Source organism: Excalfactoria chinensis, chromosome 7 (assembly GCF_039878825.1).
Source record: "Excalfactoria chinensis isolate bCotChi1 chromosome 7, bCotChi1.hap2, whole genome shotgun sequence".
Classification (NCBI taxonomy): domain Eukaryota; kingdom Metazoa; phylum Chordata; class Aves; order Galliformes; family Phasianidae; genus Excalfactoria; species Excalfactoria chinensis.
The window spans coordinates 23280844-23305178 of NC_092831.1; the positions used below are offsets into that span (position 1 = coordinate 23280844).

The following is a 24335-nucleotide window of genomic DNA, read 5'->3' on the forward strand; positions in this document are numbered from 1 at the left end:
ACAAAGGCAGTAAAAAGGGAGAGCAAAAGGGTAGTGTGAGCAGATGGGGATGGGGAGCTTCTTGCCTCCTTCTACTCATCTGCTCTGAGAAGCATTCCTGCTGCTGTCTTCAGTAGAGTCAGATGGAAATGGACATATTATTATGACTGCCTTTGGCTTGTACTGAATGACATAGTTAACAATGAAGAGACAATATTGTTCAGATCCACTTCAACTATTTCTGTGAGTAGGTGCTTTTAGGGTCCTAAAATACTTCTCCAAAAGCATACTTCTAGATACCAGGTACTGGCATGAAGGGAACATGTCAAATAGCAATCGCAACTGTATAACTTTCGCCATAATTCAAACATTAACACTCACCTAACCACCTGCATGGAATATTTTACCATATTAATTGCAAATACAGTGAACTTCCCATAGGAACGTATCTTCAAGAAATATTCTAAACTAACAAAAAAAGACAAAAACTGTACTTTCCAAGTTAAATGGCATCTCCTGTAGAAGATAAGAGAAATATTTTGAGGGATCTCCCAGAGGAACTGCAATGAAGACTTTGAGAAGTTCAGCCTCAGGTGTATCTAGAAGAAGGTAAAGAAGCTATTTGTTTGAGGGTTATAGTTAATGCGTGTGCTCAGGCAGAAATAAAACAGAGAGGGAATGGCTTTAATTTGACCAGCTTACCTAGAAAGAAGAGTAAGTAAATTCCCACAGTTTTAGGCATATGCCTTTGGAACCTGAAGGCTTTGGAAAACTATTTCCACTGCCTTTCTGGTGAAATTAACCAAAACTCAGAGCACAGCAAGCTGACCAAACCAGGAGCTATCGGGCTGAACTACCAGCAAAACAGAATCATTTTGACCAATCCAATCACCTAAGAAGCTGCTTGAACATATTTGTCTTCAGCAGCGGACAGACAGAATGTAAAAGTGTCCAAGTAAAACATTTCATGTAAAGAAAACTTCTGCAGAAGTTTGCAGAACAGAAATAAAAGTTCTAGGAGGCTGACAGCAAGTGCACATGTCAACGTTTATGAATAAACTAAATCAGGAAAGGTGCTGAAGAGCAGCCAACGCTGGGCAGACTGACTGAAGTACAAAAGCAGCCATTACTACACAAAAATGTATCCACCGTGATCAGTTAATAAACTATTTAATCCAAATGCAGAAAATGCTAGAACAGATCAGAAAGATGTCAAGAAAAGGTATCAAAATGAGAAAAGATAGGAAAAATTCAAAAGAAGTTAAGACAAATAGAAGACAAAATACACATGGATGACCTTTAGAAGTTGATGAAAAAAAAAAGCAACGGGGATCTACGGAAGAACTAGTTCAAATGTCAAAGAGAGATGAGCGTATGGGAGTCATTTGATAGATATATCTGCTTTGAACATTATGTGTGATTTAAAAGATGAACTGAATGTTGCTTCATGTTCTCCCAGAACATTTTGGTTCAGAAGTCACCTTTTAAGTAGAACTAACGCTTGTGAAAGTTTACTCTCTGACTGCCAGTGCCCTAAAAACAATTGTCTTTCATAGTTTCAAAACCCCTTTCTTCTTAAAAAGTAAAAATCTGTACCCTGTGATTAGGCTTCGATTCACGAAGGGCTCTCAGTACTTGGTATGTTGCTGCCCGTCCTGATAACAGCTCTGCTGTTGCTCACTGCGCAGACATGCTTCAGAGACGGACAGGCGTTCTGGCAAGTGTCAGAATTTCCATTTAACAATGAGATGATGCTAGATGTTACTCAACTGGGATATTTAAAGAATAAATTAATGGGAGAAAGCTGTAGAATCACCTGAGAACACCTTTATAGAAACTACAGTCAGATCTTACTGAGACCCAGTTTCCATTTGTCAGTGGTTTCTTTACAGCAACACACTTGAGATGCTTTGCTTCAGCTCTGCACCTTACAACTTATGTCAGTAGAGATGTGTACTGCTGATATCCTGGTGTAAGTCCAGATTCACGGTTTATCAGAACAATGAGATCAGTACCGGCCTTTCTGCACCAACTGCTGACACCTGCTCAGACACATCCCTTCCTCCTTTCAGTGCTCCACACTAGTTAACAGAAGTTTATTCAAGACCTCTTAATTACTAAAACAAATACCGTGCCCTTTGGAAAAAACAACCACATTAAAACAAAATCCTGCACAATTACCATGAGGATTAACAAGTAAAATGCAGTAAGTTTACTAACAAGCTTATTCACAAGCAGTAGGGAAGACAAGAAACCAAGAACAACTCCTTTCTCTTGGTTACAAGACAGGAAATCTCTCTATCCAGCAAGACACACAAGTTCATGAATAAACATCACTAAACCCAACTAAATTTAGGCTAATAAACTTAAATTCTTTCCTGATGCATCCTTCTCACAGCAGACTACACGAAAGTGTCCACGTTAAGCGAAAGCAGGAGCTGAAGGCAGAACGCTGTTTAATAGCTCTTTACAAACGAGTTCAAAATTCCTCTGTTTCAGCGAACCACTTAAGGGTTCAATGACTCCACTGAAGTAAAGCTCACATTTACAGGATTTACTACATCAAGGTCAGCATGAACACTGATGAATCATACTCACTCATGCCTTTCGTAACCGAGGGTTTCTCGGACAGACCACGCGACCTGGTAAGGGGAGGTTTGCTCTGAATCCTCCAACTCATCTCCACTGTCTTCAGACCAATCCAGCCCTATGGGAATTGAAAACACAAAAACTGGGTGAAAAGTGGACTTGCCTCCCACAGGCCTCTGAACAACCGATGGCAGAAAAGAAAAATCTGTAGCACAGCTTGCAAGCATAACTATGTTTGATTAAATATACAACATTCTCAATTAGACTGCAAAGTTACACTAGCATCTTTATTACAGTGTGCAAATAGCATGCATTGATTTATTTCCAATTTTAGTTTTCCTTTTAAAATTCTTCCTGGACTCTTTATCCATGAGCAGTGAAAGCGAAGACACAGGCTTCCTTACCTACAGGAAATGTTACAGCTTTTCTACCAAGCACAATGAATCTTCAGAGGTCAGGTAACAATGAAGTCCCTGCCACAAAGAACTCACAGCCTGGTAACTTCTAAAGCTATATGATCTAAATAGGCCACTTCCATTTCTGCTTATGTTCTGACCAAAGCTCTGTGCCAAAACACCCAGAGAGTGGGAAAACTGCGAGACAGAGCAGCATGGGTAGAGACAGATACGCAGTTACACAGGATGCTCCGCTGCTCAGTCTTTGTAACCGCCTGCCAAATGCATATATTAGCAGGAAAACAGAGCTACAAGAACTGTAAATACTTGTGCACTTTTAAAAAGGAGCGCACTTTTCCTTAAAGATACTACAGTAGGTTCAACCCATTGTACGCACCAACAGCCTCTGTTAGTCAAACTGATGGACCCTGTTATTGGCTTTCCTGCGATATCCTCAGGTGGAAAGCATTAGCTGGGGCATCTTTTGCAATTTTGCCTACTCTCTCACCCACATCCAGTAAAATTCTTCCAATCCCTTGCAACAGGTGGGATAAAAATCCTGCAGCCACATTTACAAGCCATCATCACCGCTTTTTCATTTCCTCGTGTGCTCCTTGAAAGTGGCACGGCAGTTTGGACAGAATTAAAGAACACTTTATTCTTAATGAAAATAAAACTAAACTAAACTCTATCTGAAATGATTCTGAAGTCACATGCTTTCAATTTGGGAAAGACCTCAGTACTCGGTCACCTATATTCTGAGACACAGGCACACGCCATTTGGAACACAATCATCAGGAGCCCCTCTATTATTCCGAACTGACATTTCCAGCAGAAAGATTAGAAACCCTATTTTTCAGCACATTCAGCATCTCGAAAACATTTTTTTGGTTCCTATCTTTTAAGATATGCATATGAAGTAAATTAAGATAGCTTAACACATCTGAGAAAATGCCAGAATTATATCGTCAATATCTTCTACACACCCCCCTTCCATAAAGTAAGGGAAATACACCCTCATCAGTGGATGAAGATTGAGCACAATGCATACTACGTAACAAACTACCCGAAGTTTAAACATAAAATCAGAGTTTGGGTTCTTTTCACTTTCAATGGGCAATGAAGAAACAAAGGGACAAAATCCTACCCAGACTCGGCTGTACTCGCACTGAAGACTGCAGCTATACTAACAACCAATTCCATGCTGCTAATAGCACATACACATAAAACTGAGTTTCTCTCTTTAAGGGTTCTGCACCGCCATCTGTAGTGCTAATTCATCAATAAACACAAATCCTAAGATTTTCTGAACTAGTCTCTAATATCAAGGCATATTATGATAAAATAACACTCTGACATGGCTAATACATCAATTCTGTTATTTGCCAAATATGAAATGTTTTAAGTGTATACACCATTTTTACATTTTTTTAGTATAGCATTTGCTTAACCCTACATTTGTAGGTCCCCTGCACTTCCTACTATGCCTCTTTTTTAGGAAAATGCATTTCCTTCAGTCCAAACATTAGATGAGAATGTAAAATGTGAAACACAGAAAGCGATCTTTCTATGGCATCTCGAAACAGAGGTCACTTTTTAAGCTATTTGAGTTTGTGACACTTGGAAGTGCCCCTGGAGCTGCCATTCTTCAGAAGACCTGCATTATACGTAGGACCATCAAACCACATTTCTGAAGAACAATGTCCTTTAGAGAATGTTACGGGATGCTAATTATCTTTGAACAAATAGACAAGCTATCCCGTGAGTGCCAAAGGGCAGATATTAACTGCAAATTAAAAAAAGGTTAATTGAAACAGCAAAAATTACAGATGCTTGCAATTAAGTAAGATGTTCACATAAGTACTTCAGATTTATTTGAAGTCTTAAAAAAAAACCATCATAAATGGCATTCCTATTCTAATATCACACACTGATCTCTGTTCCCGTTCTTCCTGTCAGTATTTTACTTGTTAGGAAAGCATAGTCTAAAACAAAGCAGAAAAGCAATGTAACTTTGGAGCATGAGGGACATGTCCAGGAAAGCCAGGCTCATGCAGATATGACCCCACCTCTCCAACTACCTTTGTAACGTTAGTATTTTCCTCCTGGCACAATGACGCTCCACTTTTGCGGAGCCATGTTCTGAACACATCTGGGTCCAGTCTAGAAAAACTCCCTCATGCTACAACTCTCCTAGCCAAGTCAACCATAAATTTGGATCTGCACTGAATGATGGGCCAAATATCCCAACTTTTACTTGCACTTATTTTGTAACCTGCACTTGGCACATGTTTAACCTTGTCTAGTCTCCAACAAACCCTTACTAAGCAGGCTGCAAATCTTCTACACAATGCATACGTTGTCAAGCAATGCTTTCAACATCTCAGTTTGATTTCAAAAAAGATTAATGGGACGCTAATAAGAATGAACAGCTAAAGTACCATTAACCTTATGTAACAGGTCCAGGCATCCCTCTGTAGAGAATGTGGCTAACAAAAAACACAAAGTCACCACCTAGTCCAGGTTTACTTCAAACAGACCACGCATGGAGGCAGGACAGAGGTAGGAAGACATTCCTCTTTTGTGTTCCGGTTTCAGGACAAGAAAAGAAGAGGCAAGGCAATTATTATCTACCCACCTAGATGTGGAAACAGATCAGTGTCCAGCTGCTGTTTTCGAGTGCACAGTTTCACCAGTCTCTGTAGCCGGCTCATGCAGGACGAGTGCGGAGAAAAGGCTGTGGCTTTCATTAGGACCCGATCAGTCCTTGGAGGGTCCGTGACGGGAGCCCTAGCAGGCGGCAGGAGAGGCAGAGGTCTCTTGTTAGACAACTGCCGGGCTTGTGCTATAGTGTGTGTGGTGGGTGCCACTCCCTGCATTGGTAGGCTGGTGTTCGGAGGTTGAGGTGACTTGCAGACTATGCCCTGCGGTAGCCCTGTTGGCTTTAACAAAGCTGATGAAGGTGGCAGATGGGAGTGCTGCTGCTGCAGAGGCTGCTGCTGCAAAGGTGCAGGAAGGGGGCTAAAGTGCTCTTGGCGAACTTTTAAAATCTCTGTCTCTCTCTGGCGCTGCCGGTTCTGAGCCAACTTGCTCTGCAACTTTTTCCTCACCGTTGCCCCTTTCTTTAGGTCATCATCCTCCTCATTGAAAGCAAAGGGGTCTTCTAGTTCTGCCTCCAGGTAGTGGAGAGGAAGCCTAGCCCCAGGAGGGGAGAGGGACATCCCATCCAGTCCATTGGGCATCTTCAAGGCCAGGGTGGGCATCGTCAGACTGAGGGCCATAGTATCCATCTGGTGCCTGACCTTTACCTCCTCTATGGGGTCATTCTTTTTCTTCCTCTCCTTTTTCGGTATAAAGCCAAGTACCTGCAGGTGGCTGTTGCAGTACCTACGAAAAGTAAAAGCAGTCAGTTCCTAATTCAGTTCCTGCAAGTAAAACCTAAAGAAAACAGAGCTTGCTAAGGTGAAACCTACACACAACTTGAAAAATTAGATCAAAAACACAGGAGATTTTACACACATTGTTAACAACTCCTAATGCAACAGAGAATTGTGATGTTCCCAACCCATAACAAACTTTTCCAAGTGACAATGTCATTTTCTTATTCATAGGAGATTCTCACAGTATATTCAAAGTATTTACATTCTAGTAAGGTAAATAATCAAAACCCAAAGTGAACAAAACAAATGGACTGATACATAAAAGAGTAAGAAAGAACTTGAGCCCTTAATTCATCACACAAAAACATTACAAAAGCTTCCATGAACGAGAACACCAATGACTACTTCTTCATTTGGCTGTTTTTCCCCTGGAATTAATGTTTTCATCAACACACACAACATTGTTATGAATCCCACTGCAGTAGGGAGTGGCTTGTCGTGGGGACAATCTCACTGGAGATACTTATTAAGAAGAGTCAGTACTTGCACTTAACGAAAAAAAGTAGCTTCATATTTAAGCTCTGTTTTGGTAGTTAAACATAACAAATTTGTAACCAGAGGATTAGCGGAGTGCTCTTCAAATAAAAATCTAGTTTAAAAGAAATTCTGTGTTTCTGGAAAACATTTACACAGTGCCTAGAATATATATACATACAATCCACAAACAAAGGTTTCAAGTTCTCCTAATATAAAAGAGATGCAATTTATAGGCACAGATAGCATACTAAGAAGTAAACAATTAATTTCTGTCTGTTTAAAACAAGGAGGCAACGGAGATACAGGAATCAGAATCCCATACTTTCCTGCTTTCATAAAGGCAGGACTTCCTGCCTCTGTAGAATGCTCCAGTTATGAGACTTCTGTCCTTTGTAGATCCCATCTACAATCACAGCTTACAGATGAAAACAAAGATATGACGAAAGAGTGATGGCCATGTCATGGTATTTATGGACAAGATAAGGAAATATCCATAAAAGTATTCTTTAAAGTCTTATCAGTACTATAGAGTAGAACAGAGCATCCTGTAAGGGACGTAACCTGAGAAAATTAAGTTTTATGGAACAAAAAAAAAAAGAAAAGATTGCTGGTCTTTATGAAGAAAAAAACAAACAAACAACAAATAACAAAAAAGGCCAAATCAACTCCCACATTGCTGAATACTTCACTTCAGCAGCTTTCAATTTGTCACCATGTCCCTAAAGAAGCAATATGTGGATGTTTTCTCAATGGTCCATAAAAGGCATAAATGTAAATTCCTATATACCCGTTAGCAATCTCCATATTGCCTTGAAGGCTCCACACCCGTAAGGATTTACAAATCAAAAAAAGGCAGAAAAGCACTGCTACATATTACTACACTTACTAAATGATTTCTTCATTACATTAAGTCAAAAGTAATAAATAAATGAGACAAGCTGAAGCCTTCATTGGAACAGACTACAATTCTACAAATTCATACTGAGAGATGCACTTTCAAAAATTAAATTCTATAATGAGGACTCAGCAAAGCTTCCCTTTAAGTCAATAGCACTATTCATGTAATTAAAATTAAGCACTTTCTTAGCATTTTGTTTGAACAAGACTGAGATGAGTTAGGACAGCACTTTTTAGTATGACAGAATAAAAACCACTAGCAGACAAGACAAGCACAATGCATTTTTTTCCTTAACACCAGAAAAATGAGAGTTTTGCTCAGTTTGAATATTTTCCTTGTAATGTTCAGAACTTATATTGCCACCTTGTGCTTGTGCAGGAGCAAAGAAGTAAAACTGGAAAGGAAAGAAAGCCAAGTATAGAGAAAGGAAATAACCTATGGAAAGGTAGTAAGTTTCTCTCTGAGTTTTAGGCTAAGTGTTTTGCTTGTTGAACTTTCCTCTCTGTTTTACACAACAGAGAATAAAACTGTGATTCTTAGAATTAACCACACTCCAGCAGCAAAAGCCAGCAGTATCTTACACAGGCATCTCCTCTGGACACAAACCTACAGCTGACAGGCTACATCATAAAAACAGATCACACGCAGGTGGGCATGCACAGGGACTTCCCTGTGCAGCCTCCAGCACAACTTGGTAGCTGGCCATGTCCCAGACTGGCCCACAGTGCAGAGCCAGAAGCAGGCAGGAAGTGCCTCTGCTGGATCCAGCCAGGGTCAGCCAAACTGAGGCAGGAGGTTCTTCAGACCGGAGACAAGGCCAGGGAAGCAGCTCATGCTCCAAAGAGGCAGGCTACTGGGAGGACAGGACTAGCACCCGGAAGCAGCACCGTGCCTTTCGCATGGCCCTGAGCATGATGCCAGGAAGGCAAAGCTGGCTCTGCACGCAGCCAGTGCTGGCATGTCTGTCTCAGTGGCACAGCCTGTCATGTCCAAAACCTCGTAAGTTATTCTCAGCTTCCAGTATCACACTGAGTACCCAAAATAGTTTCTCTCCCCTTCCTTATTCAGCACTAAAGGCATTTATTCCGGTGCAGGTGAGATCAAATGTAGTCAACACACACAGTAAGAGCAGTGGGTTGATACTACCAAAGCTACCACAACAAACAGCCCACAAAGGTGATGGGCTGTGCAGGCTTTAGGCAGACAGCTTCCCAAATCATGGGAAAAGCAGGAACCCAGAAAGCCAGTGTTTATACCCACACGTGCTTCTTGCTCCACAGTACATCCCACATTTCTGTTGGGTTTAGTCACTTATTTAAAAGAAGATCTAACTAAACGGGAGAGATGCTTACACATTAATTAGACTCTCAGAAGAAGAAAATTAAGAGATAAAATGGTGTTTAAGCTAGCTACATTGCAATAATTCTATACTTTTAAAATACAAATAAACTGAGCATCATAATCTTTGTCTGTATTTGAACAACAAAGAGCAAGGAGATGTATTCAGGAAGAATTACAGGTGCATCACCCATGTCTGATTATTACCAGAGTATTTCTTTAAAAAAACAAGACAGGGAATAGAGAAATTAGACTTCAATTAAGGTAATGAAAGGTAATGAAGTCATGTGCTATTAATAACTTTAATTTGAGGAACGTGAATGGTTAATAAGAAATTTAATAATATAACAGCATATTAAACATCTTTGTGGCTGATGCCAACTCATTTGTCAGGGGTTAAGGGATAATTATTTTTAATTATCTGTGGACAGACTAGGAGGTTTTGGCATATAACGCGTGCAACCTGTTAAGACATCCTATTTTTTACAATCTTTAAAAATATATAAGAACGTAGCCGTCAAAGTATCACACAGCCTGCTTCTGATCACGTACGTGCCTCAAACTGACAGAATGACCATCTGACAGTAATTTTGCACGCAGAAAATTAAAAGCTACGAGCAGAGAACTCGGACGTAGCAAACATCTTTATATTGAGTGGAGTGTGAAAGAAGCCTCTTAAGACACAGATGCAGGTTTGCCTGCCAAAAAAAAAACGGTTTAGAGCAGGCACAGACTTATCACTAGCATTCCTCAAATCTTATTGTTAAAACTAAGCTCCGCCCCGAGAAGCAGCCTTTTAAAATATTCTTTCCAACAATCACATCCTCTCATTTGAAATTAAAAGTTTATTTTCTCCTTCAGACACCTGCTGTCCTCTTCAAGCGCTGTAATGTGACACTCGACGTGCAGTCGAATTATTCTAATATAACATACACCAAATGTCATGACCACACTTCACTTTAACTTGAGAATAGCAAAAAGAGCAAAGTGTGAACTTAATTCAAGGTATAAAGAAAAATCTCAAATTCCACGGGAACATACGAGACCTAAAAAGTGTCATTAAGTAGTATTATTTCTATTGTTTTTGAGTGCGACCCTGCTAAACAGCGACTCGGGCTCAGTTGGCTCTTACATTTGAAATTACAGCATATCATTTGCTCAAACAATTCCTACGATCATTTTTGTGAGCATATTTCCAAGAGCCTCAATTGTACAGTAGCAAAGAAAGAGTCACCGACTGTCAAACTGCAGCTTAAAGTTATTCATCTTGTGCCATTTGAGCATTTGCCCTACAGCTTTTGACAAACATTCGTGTTGTTTTCTCACTTCATCAGTCTCCTCAAGTGAAATGGCAGGTGAAGTGCAAGTTAATTTAGAGCACAGTCCAACTGTTATTTCAGACAAGAGAGGGAGCTGTGAGCCGAGAAGGAAGTTATATGTAGAGCACAGTGGGAACACTGCTAATAACGCAAAAGGTTAGCGAATGGCAACTAATAATGTGAAAGGTCAGAGAAGAGTGGTTTGATTCTTTTATGGCATATTTTTGTTTATATTTTACTTCAAAAAAAAAAGTTATTTCTAGCAGAGTAAGCCCCAGGTAGTTAACACATACATTAATTAAATACTGTTATACTGGCAAAACCTGCAGCTATGAGTGAAAAATTAAAGTTGCGTACACCTTGCAGACAGGATCAGACAAATCCTGCTGTTTCACCCCAAGCAGCACAAGTGAGATGTGTGTTCAAAAAGTCTTCAAGAGCAAGCAAAAATGCCCTTGTGGCTACAGTACAGCAATTCAGGAAGCCTGGTTTGAATTCCCAGCTCTCCAACAACTGCAAGCACTATCTCTTCCAAGCCACTTCATATTGGGCACCTCAGGCATCTTCATTTGGGCAGGGATGGGGAGAGAAAGGGAGGAAGTAGAGAAGAAAGTGAGCAAACAGCACTTTCCCAGCTGACTGATCTGTTACCAAGTAATACGTGTTTTATTCCAGTAATACACCGCCACACAGATCAGCAGCAAAGCAACAACACGGAGCTGCAATTCTGCATTTGCCCCTATGCATCGCTGCTCCCTAAGCCCAGAAGGTATGCATTTTCAGTTGTTTGTCCTGATAAAGTAGGCAGAAGCGTGCTTTTGCCACAGTTGGCCAAAAAAGCAGGGCCTTCTAAGAGCACGGACTACGAGTAACAAAACAAGCAAACCAGAACAGCAGATACTGCACAGCAAATTTGATCCACACTTCATAGTGAATTTGAGCAAAGCAGCAAACCCTCCTGAAAACTTCCTTGGGAGCGAGTTACTGCTCTCTTTGAATACCTGACTCCCACAGAAAATAAAAGGTTACTGGTCTTATAACAAAACCCTCAAAGAAACATCCTGGAATTCAGTTCACTCAAGCCAGTTCCTCCCTCATCCTGAAACCGGGCAGCATTTAATAAGAAACTCATGCCTCCATCCCAGCCAGTTCCCGCGACACAGGTGGGCAGCCACAACTCACCTACGGTCCTCAGATTTGGGGATGGGGTTGGTGCAGCGTTGGCTGTTATACTTGGCCACATATTCACATTGCTTGAAGGGGGCAGTCTTGTCCTCCAGAACGTGTCTGATACAGAAGGCGTAGCCGTTAAGTCGCCTCTGCTTGCACAGTTTGGGGCTATACGAGCACAGGGGCTTATTGTCAACCTCAGAGAAGTGTATGTGTTTGCCTTCATACATCACGTGACTCTATTCCTTGTGAACATCAGCTGAAAGAGCCAAAATAATAAGATAAATCACATAAGGAAAAAAAAAAAAAATGCATTCAGTTCTAGATCGTGTATTTCAGTTTGATGCTAAAGAGAGACCCAAAACAATACCTGATTTTAAATCTTCTGTACCATATCAGTGTTAAGAGAGAGCCCCAAGGACACCACTATCCTGGAATGATGATGAATCAAGACGATGTGGATTGTCTAAGAAAAACATCAAAAAGGTCAAAGTCAGTCAGAATAAAATAGATAGGATCATACTGCTTAGAAAGCGGACAGATGTGGCCACTTAACCAGCAGTTCAGCTGGCATCCAATAAGCCAAACCCACTAGCATGACAGCTTTCAACTAGCAGTCACAGAGCTTTGGAAACCATAAAGAGTAAAAATGTTCACTGTCACCACATTTAAACCTGCTAAACAAAACTCCACTCATATACCACAAAATGATCAGGAGCTACAAGTTGGAAAAGGATAAACAACAAATCAGATCTCCTGCTTTCAGGAATCAAGATGAAAGCTGATGTAACATTAACTCATGTGATTGCAGAAAGGTTCCCCCTCAAGAATATTTGCTTACAAAAATGCTGGAGGTTATCCATGCTCTACCAAATATTAATTTTCACAGGCAGCATAGGAGAGCCATTTATCTTTGTAAGATGTCTATCACACCTGGTAAGCAGACTGATGATCTTGTAGCTGCCCACTCCTGTAAGTAAAAGTTTCATTAACAATGCCAGAGACAGTACTCTTATTGACCCCAAGAGGGCTGAAATGCCATTTCAGCAAGAGCCCGTCTTCTTCCCCACTCCCACAAACAGAATCCAACAATGCCACAAAATAACAAAGCCATGAAATCTTCCAGTACTTTTTCATTTCCCACCACTACGCAGTCTCCAGCAATCATCTTTCTTAAAACACGCATGCAGAAAACCAAGGCCTCATCGAGAAAAAAAATAACAGTGCACACAACCTGCAGCTCCCTGCTACACCAGACGCAGCTGGCGTTTGGGAAGGCCATCCTGAACCACAGAATGCATAGGCAGTGTATTCAGTACTCAGCTCCAAGTGCGTTATACACCAAGCAAAGGAACGCACAGAGAGGTGATGTTCAGGAAATATGCAGTAAATGAGACATGTGTGACACCTGCACAGATTACAGACCCAACCAACTTACTCTGAAAGTGCCACACGGCAAGGAAAAGATTGCAAAGAGGGGGGGGAGGCTCCAAACTTTGCAAGGACATACTTCTTCCCTAGGGAAGCAATCTCTCCCCGCTACAGCAAAGCACCTCGAGATGACAAGTACCACGGCAGCCAGGGATCTTAAAGTCACTGGGGCAGAACTAAACACCCTACCATACTTCCAGCCACAAACTGCACAAAGCAGACATTTCCATTACCTGTAGGAGCAGAACAGAAGGTAGCACTGAAAATTTAAGAAGTACAATTATTTAAATAGTTTTACAAGTGCAGCACAGCACACAGAACGGAGACCTGCTACAAAACACGGCGCAAATATCAGTGACTCAGTCCATCATTAGTCAGTAAGGACTGTCCTTGTGTTTCCTCTCCACATACAGTCCCCCTTCCAGGCACACAGACCAGCAGCACCCTGGAGGCAGCCCTGGCACTTTGCTTACATACAGTGAGAGCACGAGCACAGACATCAAATCCACTCCCCACCGCCTTCCTCTCAGTGCAGGGCAGCACAGGAAGGTGCACGCTCCATATATCCAAAACTGATCGCTGAAGTGCGACCCTCTGCAACACATTCATCCTCAAAGCAACAATGTGAAAGGAAAGGAAATCCCAAGGTGCCGTGCCTTAGTAGTAGCAAGGTGAAACGGATGCAGGTCCCACATGCTTGACAGACAGCCTACTCCATAACCAGGGTGGCAAAAGGAATTAAATGAGTCTAAACAAATTGCATCTCTTACATAGAACAAAGCTGACAAAGTCTTTTGCCCCAGAGTCTGCAGCTCTCCACAGTGACCCAAAGCTCACCCTGGTGATCGACTGGGCAGGATGAAGGACTGGACAGAGCACGTCCACCTTGCAAGGATGGGGTGACCCACATGCTGCTATTTCTTTCCGTCATGTTTACCACCACCTCTTAAGCTGCTGCTATCATGCTCTACAGAGTTTTGGAATGACCAGTGACCTCCTTCTCCTTTGCACAACGCAGCCACATTTCTTGTCTGAAGGTTATCAATAGCAGCAGAGCAAAGAGAGCTTTTCAGAGCAGTTCCAAAGTAAACAACACAAAACACATATCTGGGTTCCCCGGGTAAGTTTCAGGGAGGAAAATGCTCCACAGTTCCCAGCCACATAATCCTGGATTTATTCCTGTGCCCCTGTCTTATTTTTGGACTTAACTCATAAGTAAGTCTTATTTTTGCACTTATATTTGCACAGTGACCGCACTTGAGGCTGGCACAACATTTTCCATCTCTCTTGTCTGAAAGATACAGCCCACAAGCACCACGCCGTATGAAACTCTGAAGCTGAGACAGCAGCAGAAATACTCAGGGAAACCCCTGAGCTCACACATGTATTTTGGGGTCTATATTCACACTAAGAGAAACTCACAGAAATGCAATCAAATTCAAAATCCTGCTAGGAACTGATGAGGGCAACTACAGAGTAATGAACAAAAAGAAAGCCAAGCATCCAGTGTTACACAGGGAAACTACAGCAACCTTGGTAAGCCATGGTACACGTCCGATGGGCAGTCTGCTACACAGGCCCGGGAAAGACAGCAGTGCCACATGGATACACTGACAGACTCAGCTCACACCATGCCTACAAAGAACCTTTCCATTCTGTGCCACATACAGGTACGATAAGCATGGAGATGTGACACTGCAGGCCTTGGTTAGTGGGCATGGTGGGGGAGGCTGGTGTCGGACCAGATGATCTTAGAGGTCTTTTCCAACCTTAACGATTCTATATATAAAACAAAGCCTTCTTAATTTATCAATTCTGATTTCATCTGCTGTAATGCTTCCTTTGAAGGAACATAGAAGATGCTAGCAGAGCTTTCTGCTGTGACAGAGAAAGTAGCACAAGTGCAGCACAGGCACGTGTCGCTTAACTGAAGAGAACTGAAACTACACTTAACTAAATGGTGGGTGGGGAGAAAATATTTTTGTCCCACAGGATTCAGCAGAGATGACGGAAACATGGACTTCCCGTGGAAAATCAAATGCTCACGCAGCTGTACTTGGCAGCACAACTATCAGGGTGCAAAACCTTTTGGAAGATGATTTGGGGTCCGCAATTATAATCCACATTGAAGCTGCACAGAGGTTCAAAACAAACTCAGTTTAAGCCAGCATGTCTTTAGACTGGCTTTAGCCACAACCCACAAACGAGAAACCAGAGGCTACTACTGGAGGAACCTACATTTTCCTTAAACAACTGTTTCTAAGCACAACATTTTGAGAGTAAGAGCAGAAGAACCCAGAAATCTGTCACTGCCAAATAACAAAGGATATGACCAAGGTTTTAAGCATCCTAATGGCAGGGGATAAGTAACTACAGCATGGTCAAATGACAAGTCACACAACGTTACAACTAGGGCTGACTGGGGAAGTTCGTACGAGGTTGACTCAAAACGCAGGAAAGAAGTACTTCTCTTCTACCGCTGCTCACAGGTAGTGAGCCACTGGAACTCGTTGTCACGGGGGCTGTGGGAGCAGGCAGGATCATTGAGTTCTGAAGGCAAGAGGAAAGTTTATAGAGTGTATGGCCACTGATCCTAAAAGTGGGCAGTGATGTACCTGCTAGCACTCCCAACTTAATAAACACAGATGCTGGAGGAGCACAAGAAGAAAACACTGAAAGAAGTTATTCTGCCTCATCAGTTGTTCCCACTGTCCCAGACAGAACAGCGGGTTGAATCAACCCCTGAGCTTAACCAGGAGGATATTCCTGATGTTCTTACAAGCTTGCCACTAACATCCGTCATTTGGTAACATATTCATATTTTACAACTGAGCAGAAGCTGGAAGAAAATCTCCTCCTGGCAAAGGCCCTATCTGGGCACACAAAGGGCAACGAACTGTGCGTCCCAGCAAGGCCTTCACACGAGGTCAGGCAGGGCACACAGCAAAGCCACACTGTGGCCTAACCACTGCGCAGAACTACTCGTCCTGCTGGCTGCAGCCACCAGCGGTGCATACAGCAACAGAGGGTGGTTTGCAAAGTGGCTATGAAAAGACAAATGAGACTTAAATATACACATGCACATACCTGCGCAACTGCCAGTGCCTGCTGCCAGGCATAGGAGGGAGCCAGCTCCCAGCCGCTTTCATTGCTTACAAGCAGGCATAACGGGCTCCCTCACAGCGTGCAGCAGCTCCAAGAGAACATTACCTCTTCCAATACAGTTAAGCATTCCTTCAGAGAGGTCAGAAAACACTGTCACAGCCAGTCTTGGGGAAATCTCTGCGAGACCATACTGAGTACCAGCATCATGTCATACAGAAATTGGAACCTGGCATCACCTGTGTTCTACAAAGAAGTTAATGGCCTGGCCACTGTTACAGAAACCAAAGTACGACAGCCCCAAATCCAATCAGCAGCACTGAGAAAACACCACACAGAAAACATTGGAATGTTTTAAACCACGTGCGTTAGATCCACTGTCAAATGTATGCTCAGAATTTGACATTCAAGCAAGTGAGACCAAATTTAGGTAACGGAATCCCCAAATGCATTGTAAATTGCAATGAAATTATTACATATCAACAGTTTAAAGATGTATAATTAAGAGGACTGAGCTCAGAGGTTCACACATCGCATCTGAATACAATCAATTTAATTGTGACTTTTAACTGTGTTCTTTGAATTCTTAATACCAGCACAGACTTCATGCTGCATTGTTGTCATGTGTCCGTATCATCTCACAAAGTGCAATTGCCTACATGTGCCTAAAACCATCACCTTGGGGCCAGAAAGCAGAACTCTGATCTCCACGAACCTCAGCTTTACCACAAGCAGCATAAATAGCAGTTCTGCTGACTCCCTGACTTGGCCAAGAGAGAAAAATTCCCTGTGCTCCCACCGCCTGATCCTTTTTGCTGAGACTGACAAGAAACACGTGGATCTGAACGTGCTTTTGGCAACCTGGAATTTAATCCACTCAGAGTGGAACAGAAGCCATAAGAGTCATTACAAAATGACACACATTTAAAACTACTTTACCATGAAACTGTCCAGTCAGCACTAGTAAAAACTGTATTATTAGAAAGAAGGCTGCCCCCCTCCTTGGAAGCATTCAAGGCCAGTCTGGATGGGGCTTTGAGCAACCTGGTTGAGTGGGAGGTGTCCTTGCCTATAGCAGGGGTTGGAAACAGGTGATCTTAGGGGCCCTGCCAACCCAAACCATTCTATGACTCTGTAACTCTGTTTCTTCCCATTTCATATCAAGAGATGCCTGCCTTTCTGGGAAGTACTCTGTTTTATCAAAAGAAGCTGTACCGCATCTAATTGTGGTTACCATCGACACCACAGAGTTGTAATTTCTGTCCCGGTTCTACGATTTAACCCCAATTTCGGCTTACTTCTCAATCTAATGATGATGAGGTACCAAACCAAGCCTGCTTTATTTCCATTAAGTGTCCTATCAGTAAAGCACCCAAATCAAGATAGAACACTGGGAGGCAACCAAAGTCAGCTACAGGAGTTCTCATCAGGAACAACTCTATTAACTAGAGCAAAGCCTTAGCTCAAGAAGACCTCTGAGGAACCCAGACAAGTGATGAAGGGACTGCACACACATGCAAGAACTGGGACAAAACTACCCCCAGGATGCAGGCTCTGAGCACGGGAGATCTTACTGGATGCTTTTAGTTCCCACCTGGAATCATATTTTGAACTAGTTTTCACATGTGGAAACCTAGGAAAACAGAAGCAGCAACATTGTCCTCATTCTGCCTTCTTAGAAGGCTCGTTACTTCAACTCTGCAAAAAAGCAATATATATTGCATAAAGGTGCCCAAGATATTCACAAAAAAGCAGCTGCATGTTTTAAGCAACACCGATAACGTGAATTACTCTTTGTGATACAAATGACTAAATACATAACTAAATTTAAGCATTATTCCTAATAAGAACTAAGTAACATACAGACTGGTGACAAGTTCCAGTCAACAACAGAAACCATAACTAAGAAGAGGTGAAAAATTACTTTCTGTTCAAAACTGTACAAGTTGCTGATTTTGTTTTCCTGCACAAAGTAAACTTCAGCAGGAACGGTAAAAACTTCAACTGGTTTCAAGGAGGAAGGATGGTCAGTAGTAACACTTGTTACTGAAATTTGTAGCCAAGAGCACATTCCTATAGATTTCATTGTAACATTTCCTAAATAGGGCTGGCTATTCCTCCTCTGAGGCTCCAGACTGGCTCCCTATCTCAGAAGGCTTTTGAACAAGGGTTGCTCTATCTGACCTAGTCCAAGGCCCCTGTCCTGCAATCACATCCACACAACATGATCCTCATGCTTGCACAGAAGCACACTTATTTCAACATGGCTATAAACAAGCCCAGGGATTGCCAGAGCGACAGGCTGCAGAAAGAAGGTCTTCAGACACAGCAATAAATGGGACATTTAAGGAATTGCAACATCGCAAAAACGCAAACTAAAATGTTATCTCAAAATATCTAAACCATGATCCAGAGAGAAAGCAGACTGAAATATACAACAACGTACCTTACATCTGTACTTGAGTTGAAAGAAAGAAAGAAAGAAAGAAAGAAAGAAAGAAAGAAAGAAAGAAAGAAAGAAAGAAAGAAAGAAAGAACGAACGAACTAAGTCCAAGTCTTTTACTTACTCAAATAGCAGCTAACTTGCACTTGCATACGAGGTTAAATAAAACACTTTTGCATTACTTTTAGTCCCGGTGGAACATAGACAAACTTATCATCACACAGTACAGGAGTATCATTCTTGCTCCAGTAGGAATACTCAGTAAGTAAAACAAAGCAGCAGAGCTCCTCACAGAGACACCTTACTGCAGTTATAAGCGATCAAAGTTTCTATGTGGCATTACAATAAATTTCTGCCTCCTGAGGATCTGCCATACTGCGAAAGCATGGTAGTACGTTCAACTCTGTGGGACCAGGCCCTACATACAGCTCATTCATTCACCATGAAAGTACTCAAACATCAAAATTACACCTACTAAGTAAATTTGAGGTCGCTTTCTGTAGGCAATTTAGCTTTACAATTAATAAATAGATCTGTCTTATGCATGTATATAGTACAAACAAATCACGTACAAGGCTGAAGACGGTTGCAACAGTATCACTAGGCTGCAAGTGACAGCTTCACAGGCAACACTGGTGTTGGGATGTACCCATCTGCAGTACTGGGTTGGTACGACCTGAGAGTGGCACTGCTGGTACAGATGGTGCCCAGAGAACAGGGCACTCAGCAGGAAGGGAACGACGTGCTGTCCTAAATTTGCCAATTTTAAGTATACCAATCCTGAAAAATTGAGAGCAGCCTTAAAATATACTCTCGTATGTTGTTAAGTAACTAAGTTAGAACTAACTATAGATCTACATATTTTAATCAGATGGTGTAATATAAAGCTGTAAGTTGTTACTGTCGTTCTCAAAATGTATTCAAGGTTACTTGTACAAAGCAGTTAGCCTTCTGAGGTAAAAGGCATTTTAAGGAACATTTTAACAAAAGTATGCATCTCCAGCATGAGAAACCGGAGCTGGTTCACCTGTGCGGGGTGAAGCGTATTGGTTGGCTTTCCAGCGGGCTCACTTCACAACTACAGACGTTCCTTTCCCTGGAAAAAAGCATCTTTTCATTTCCCACTCCTGGCAGCAGCACCTCAGAGGCAACCGATGCCCCACACTTGTCCAGACTGCGGCCCATGCTGTGTCCATCTCTGCAGATGAGGATATGGGACAGGGCCGAAGACAGTGTTCAAACGTGCCCTGGTTGGAATGAGGCCTCGAGGGGGGACCCTTTCCCTGGCTGCAGGGTCAGGGCCACTGCCCCAGCTCAGTGGTGGCAGCAGGCTTCGGGCAGGGGCTGGGGGCTCCGGGGCAGGGCAGGCACTGCGGACAGCCGAGGTGCATGGCACGGCACGAGGGTGAGGCCTTTGCCCCCCGCCCTAAGCCCTGGTTTTGGGGTACGGCCCCCACGCGGGGCCAGCTTATGGGGAGCCCTAATGGCCTTCTCGCCACCCTCCTAAAGAAACCCCCGTTCCTACCCAAAAAGTTGGGAGGTAAAATAACCCGAACGAGCAGACGAGGACCGGGAGGAGTGGGGGTGCAACCGCGAAAAGGGTCGAGGGGGGGTGGGGGAAGAGGGGGAGACCGCGACCGCGTCCCGGGCACCCCCGCCCCATCCCCAGAGCCGCCGACGCGGGGCGGACGGCGGTGCAGAGTGGGGTGAGCACCCTAAAAACGCCGAGAAACTTTCCAGGCCGCGGTCCCGTGCGCCCCGCGGGACCGGCACCGCCTCCGCCGCCGCGGACCCGGACCGGGCCGGGGGAAGGGGCGCCCCCACTCCCGGCACCGCCGCCACTCATTAAAAGTCATTTCGGGAAATTAATGCCGTCCCTGGCACCCCCGGTCCGCGCTCTCCCCCGCGACCCCCCCCCCCCCTCGCCCCGCCGCGGTGTGGGGGGTGGAAGCGGCCCCGCCGCCGCCGCGCCCCGCCGCCTTCCCCCTGCCCGCAAGGCTCCGGCGGGGCTCGGCCCGCTGTGGGCCCGGGGCCCGGCGCGGGGGGCCCGGCGGGGCGGGGAGCGGAGCGGGCAGGCCGCGCCGCGCTGAGGCCTAGCGCCCCCCCGCCCCCGTTCTCCCCCACCGCCCTTCACCTCCCGGGCAAAGGCTCCGCAGCGCCGCGCCCCGACCCTCCCGCTGAGCCCCGGCGACCGTCTCACCCCCCTCCGGGGCTCCTCTCGGCGCCCGAAAGCCGCGAAACCCCGCCGGCTCCCCTCACCCCCCGCTGCGGCCTACACCGCCCCGGCCGATCCTCGGCCTCGCGTAGCCCGCCTCTCCGCCCGCCCTGCACCCTTCGCACCGCCTGCCGCGCTACGCGAGCCCGGGGATGCAGGCCGGGCCTGGCTTACCTTTCCAGCTGCTTTTTTTTTCTCCTCTCTCTCCTCTCCCCCCTTTCCCTCTGTTGGGCTGACAGATCAGAGTTTCCTCCCCAGCAGAGGGACTGGGAATGGGCTCGGGCTCTGTGCTGAGGAGCTGCTGCCCCCGTGGCTCTGAGGAGATCCTGCTTTTTGTGGGAAGGAAGCTTTGGGGGCTCTTTATTATTTTAAAACTACAAAGTGCTCAGAGGGTAGGTGATTATTAAGGGGAATCCCTGAATATATTCTCCAGCAAAGAAGGCAGGGCTGCTGGGGCTGCTCAAGAAGAGAGCCAGCAGCCTCCTACAGCACCACTACAGGCACCGAGAGGACATAACATCACAGAGCGGCTCCTCTGCCCTCCAAAACAACAACTTTCCTACCATCTTGGAGGTAGTAGAGGGAGAGAGGGAGGGGGAAAAAAGTACAGAAGGTTTTTATAAAGTGTCGTTTTGGGGGAGGGAGCCGAATGGACAAAAAGAATTTTTTTAATTCATGTATATGACTTATTATTTTGAATAAAAATAAAATGCAAAGGTATGCGACTGAAGAAATGATTTTATTTATATCGAGTTAAGATCAGATTTTGGGGGTGTGGGGAAAGAGGAGGTATGGATTTTTTTTTTTTTAATTTTTTTTTCTTTTAAAATTAAGAATTTTCTTTTTTTTTTTTTTTCTTTTTTTTCCTATAATTTAGAAACGTGGCAACTTTTTTATTGCTTTATAATAGTTCTAAAAATTAATGTGCAATTGTGAAAGTCGGCGTAACTTTTTGTGGTGCTGCTACTGCCAGTAGAGCAACTGCGATTGATGCAGGATAGTTTGGCAGGATTGTATCATTACATCCTCTGTCTCAAGGCATTGTAAGTAAAACCAAATGAACAGGTAAGAAAAGCTTTTTTTTGTTTAATTTTAATGTATATATATATATATGTATAGATATATATTGATATATCTCTGTAGTAGGAAAGCTTATAGAAAAGCCATGGGAGATTTAATGTGAGTGGATCCTGTGATAGATACCTGAAAAAATTCTGCTCATCTGTCATAAATTCATGTGAAAAATAAAGCCCACAGAGCTTTAACAATTAACTTTTTGTTAATGTTTTCAAGGCAACTTCAAAAAAAATCTGTTTGGGTTCTTAAGTTGCTGTTATGATTTGGGGGCTTTGTCTCTGATATTTATGATTATTCCTGACTTCTTGCTTGCAAAGTTGGGAAATGCTGATAACTTAACACTACAGTGCCCTGTAAGATGGGATGGTCATTGTGTTTTTCCTTCTTGCAGATGCTTTTGTTAGATTGTTAAACATAGATCAAATGCTGTCAAAACGATGTGAGGTTTTACTGTGTGTCCATAGGTGAGGACACTGATCATTGCATCAAGCAGACCTATGATAACGTTCGCAATAGGGTTATGTGCAGCCCTGTACAGGGAACTGCCGAGATGCCTATTTATTCCTCCTGGAGAAAGAGAAAATAATTAGGAAGCTAATAGGCTATACATGTTAAAATGCATTTACATTTTTTTTTTCCATTGTAAAAAATTATTCAGGTAGGCTAATTGAGCTGCAATCAGACTGCAGTCATATGAATGAGGGCATTGGGTTGTTCAGTGTTACTGCACCCTGCCTCTGCTCTGCCAGATCTGAAATATATTGAGTCTTACCTCTCCTACTGTAATCTTTTATTTAAATAAATATTTTCCAAATACAGGCACACTCCTTCATTCCCTTCTGAAAATACGCTTTGTCAGTTGCCTGGCGAGCAGAGTTTGTGCGTTCATCGTGGCTTTTTCATGTAGATAAATGAGTTTGAATTAAAGTTTAATTAAAAGTCTGTTGGTCTTTGCGTCAAATTGCGTATTCTGTGTTTGGCTGGAATTTTTTTTAAATGATGGTGAGTCTAATTAACATCCTTTAATAATGCAGCGTTGCATTCCGTGGAGTCACTGCAAAGGTGGCTTTTTTTTGTATCAGATTATTAATCCATTAAGTGCATTATTCAGCTCTGACATTAGGAAAATAATAATAATAATCAAATGCATTGCTCCTGTTTCCCATTTGAAAAAAAAATGTATAAAAGTAATGGCATAATTAGGGTACTTTGTAATCTTACCAGTCATTATTGTGTCATTTGAAGCATGAAATATAATAATCATTTTGCAGGATATTTAAATAAAAATACTTTTATATTCTGTATCTAAAACTCACTGCAGGAATGACAGTGATTACAAATGTTGATCGTCACTGGGATTATCACAAAAAAAAAACCACTTTGAAATACTACGAATAAATGCTCTCCTGTGGCAACAGACTCAGAAATGAAACAGACGCAGAGCAAGCTAACATTTCCTTTTAGTCTAGATAAGTAATGGAGCAAATTCTCAGACCAGTTTTTCAGATGCTTGCAGGCCTGGTTAATAATTCAGGGGTGTTTGAGGAATTGCTCCATACTGGCTTGCATAAAACTCCAAAGTTAAGAGTTTTGCTGTCATGCAGTATTTAAGTTTCTACACTAGGTGATTGCTTGTATCAATGTGTTGTACAGAATTGCCACTTTTAACTGGAAGTCAATAGGTTAGTGTAATTCAAATGTAATTCAAGCTAGTTCTTCTCATTGCACCACTGAAAAATGGTTATAGATAGGGAGGCATAATACTAACAGCTGATCTGTACCAAGTCTGGTGCTCTTGAGAATATCCATACAGCAAGCTGAGGGGTGGCCTAGTGCTTTTGGAAATGGGATGCAGATGATACAACATGTCAGAGAAAAGGCTGTGAAAGAAAGCACTTGAGAACTCAGCACAGAAACAATACTAAACTCTTTCTTTGGCTTATGTGCTTGGCCTCGCAGATACTGACTTTAAACGAATTACTTGCATGGCTAATGGTACCAAGGAACGTGGTTTAGTGGGCTGGTGGACTACATGATCCTAGAGGCCTTTTCCAGCCTTAATGATTCTATGATTTAACACATAGTGCAGCAGCACAATATGTTTTGGTGACATCCTTTGATTAGTTTGAATTGTCTTAACTGCAAAACCAGAAGCTAAAGAGAAGTGTTTAGAATCTAGTTTGCAATAGGAAAAGTGTGCAGGGTTGTTTCTGAGTGGCTTTTTTAATTAGTTTTTTTTTTTTCTCCCCTCTTTAATATATATAAGCAAGTCTTTGTAAGGAAATAAAGAGGAAAAATTAGTTACATCTTAGAAATGTGGACTGCCAGCTGTTGTGTAATCATTCAACAGAGAAATGAAGTTCTTCACACCAGTGACAGGGGAATTTAACATAACTCTGTATGCCTGAAATAATTCAAAAGATTTTCTTTTTAGTTATTTATGATAAATTGCCAATATTGT

General features: G+C 42.9%; 1 protein-coding gene across 3 annotated transcripts in view; it reads right to left on the reverse strand.

The window, feature by feature from the left end:
• Nucleotides 1-21366, reverse strand: part of INO80D (INO80 complex subunit D) — a 38296-nt gene extending 16930 nt beyond the window's left edge. For 2 of the 3 annotated variants that reach the window (XM_072342401.1, XM_072342400.1), the window contains exons 1-5: nt 20972-21366; nt 11976-12071; nt 11618-11864; nt 5602-6350; nt 2578-2686 (exon numbers count right to left, since the gene is read on the reverse strand). In XM_072342401.1, coding sequence (XP_072198502.1) covers nt 2578-2686; nt 5602-6350; nt 11618-11835 — 1076 coding nt within the window. In that variant the 5' untranslated portion in view covers nt 11836-11864; nt 11976-12071; nt 20972-21366. Of the gene's footprint in view, nt 1-2577; nt 2687-5601; nt 6351-11617; nt 11865-11975; nt 12072-19609; nt 19715-20971 lie in introns of those variants that run through there. The other variant, XM_072342402.1, reaches the window with a different exon arrangement.
• Nucleotides 21367-24335: the final 2969 nt, after the last annotated feature.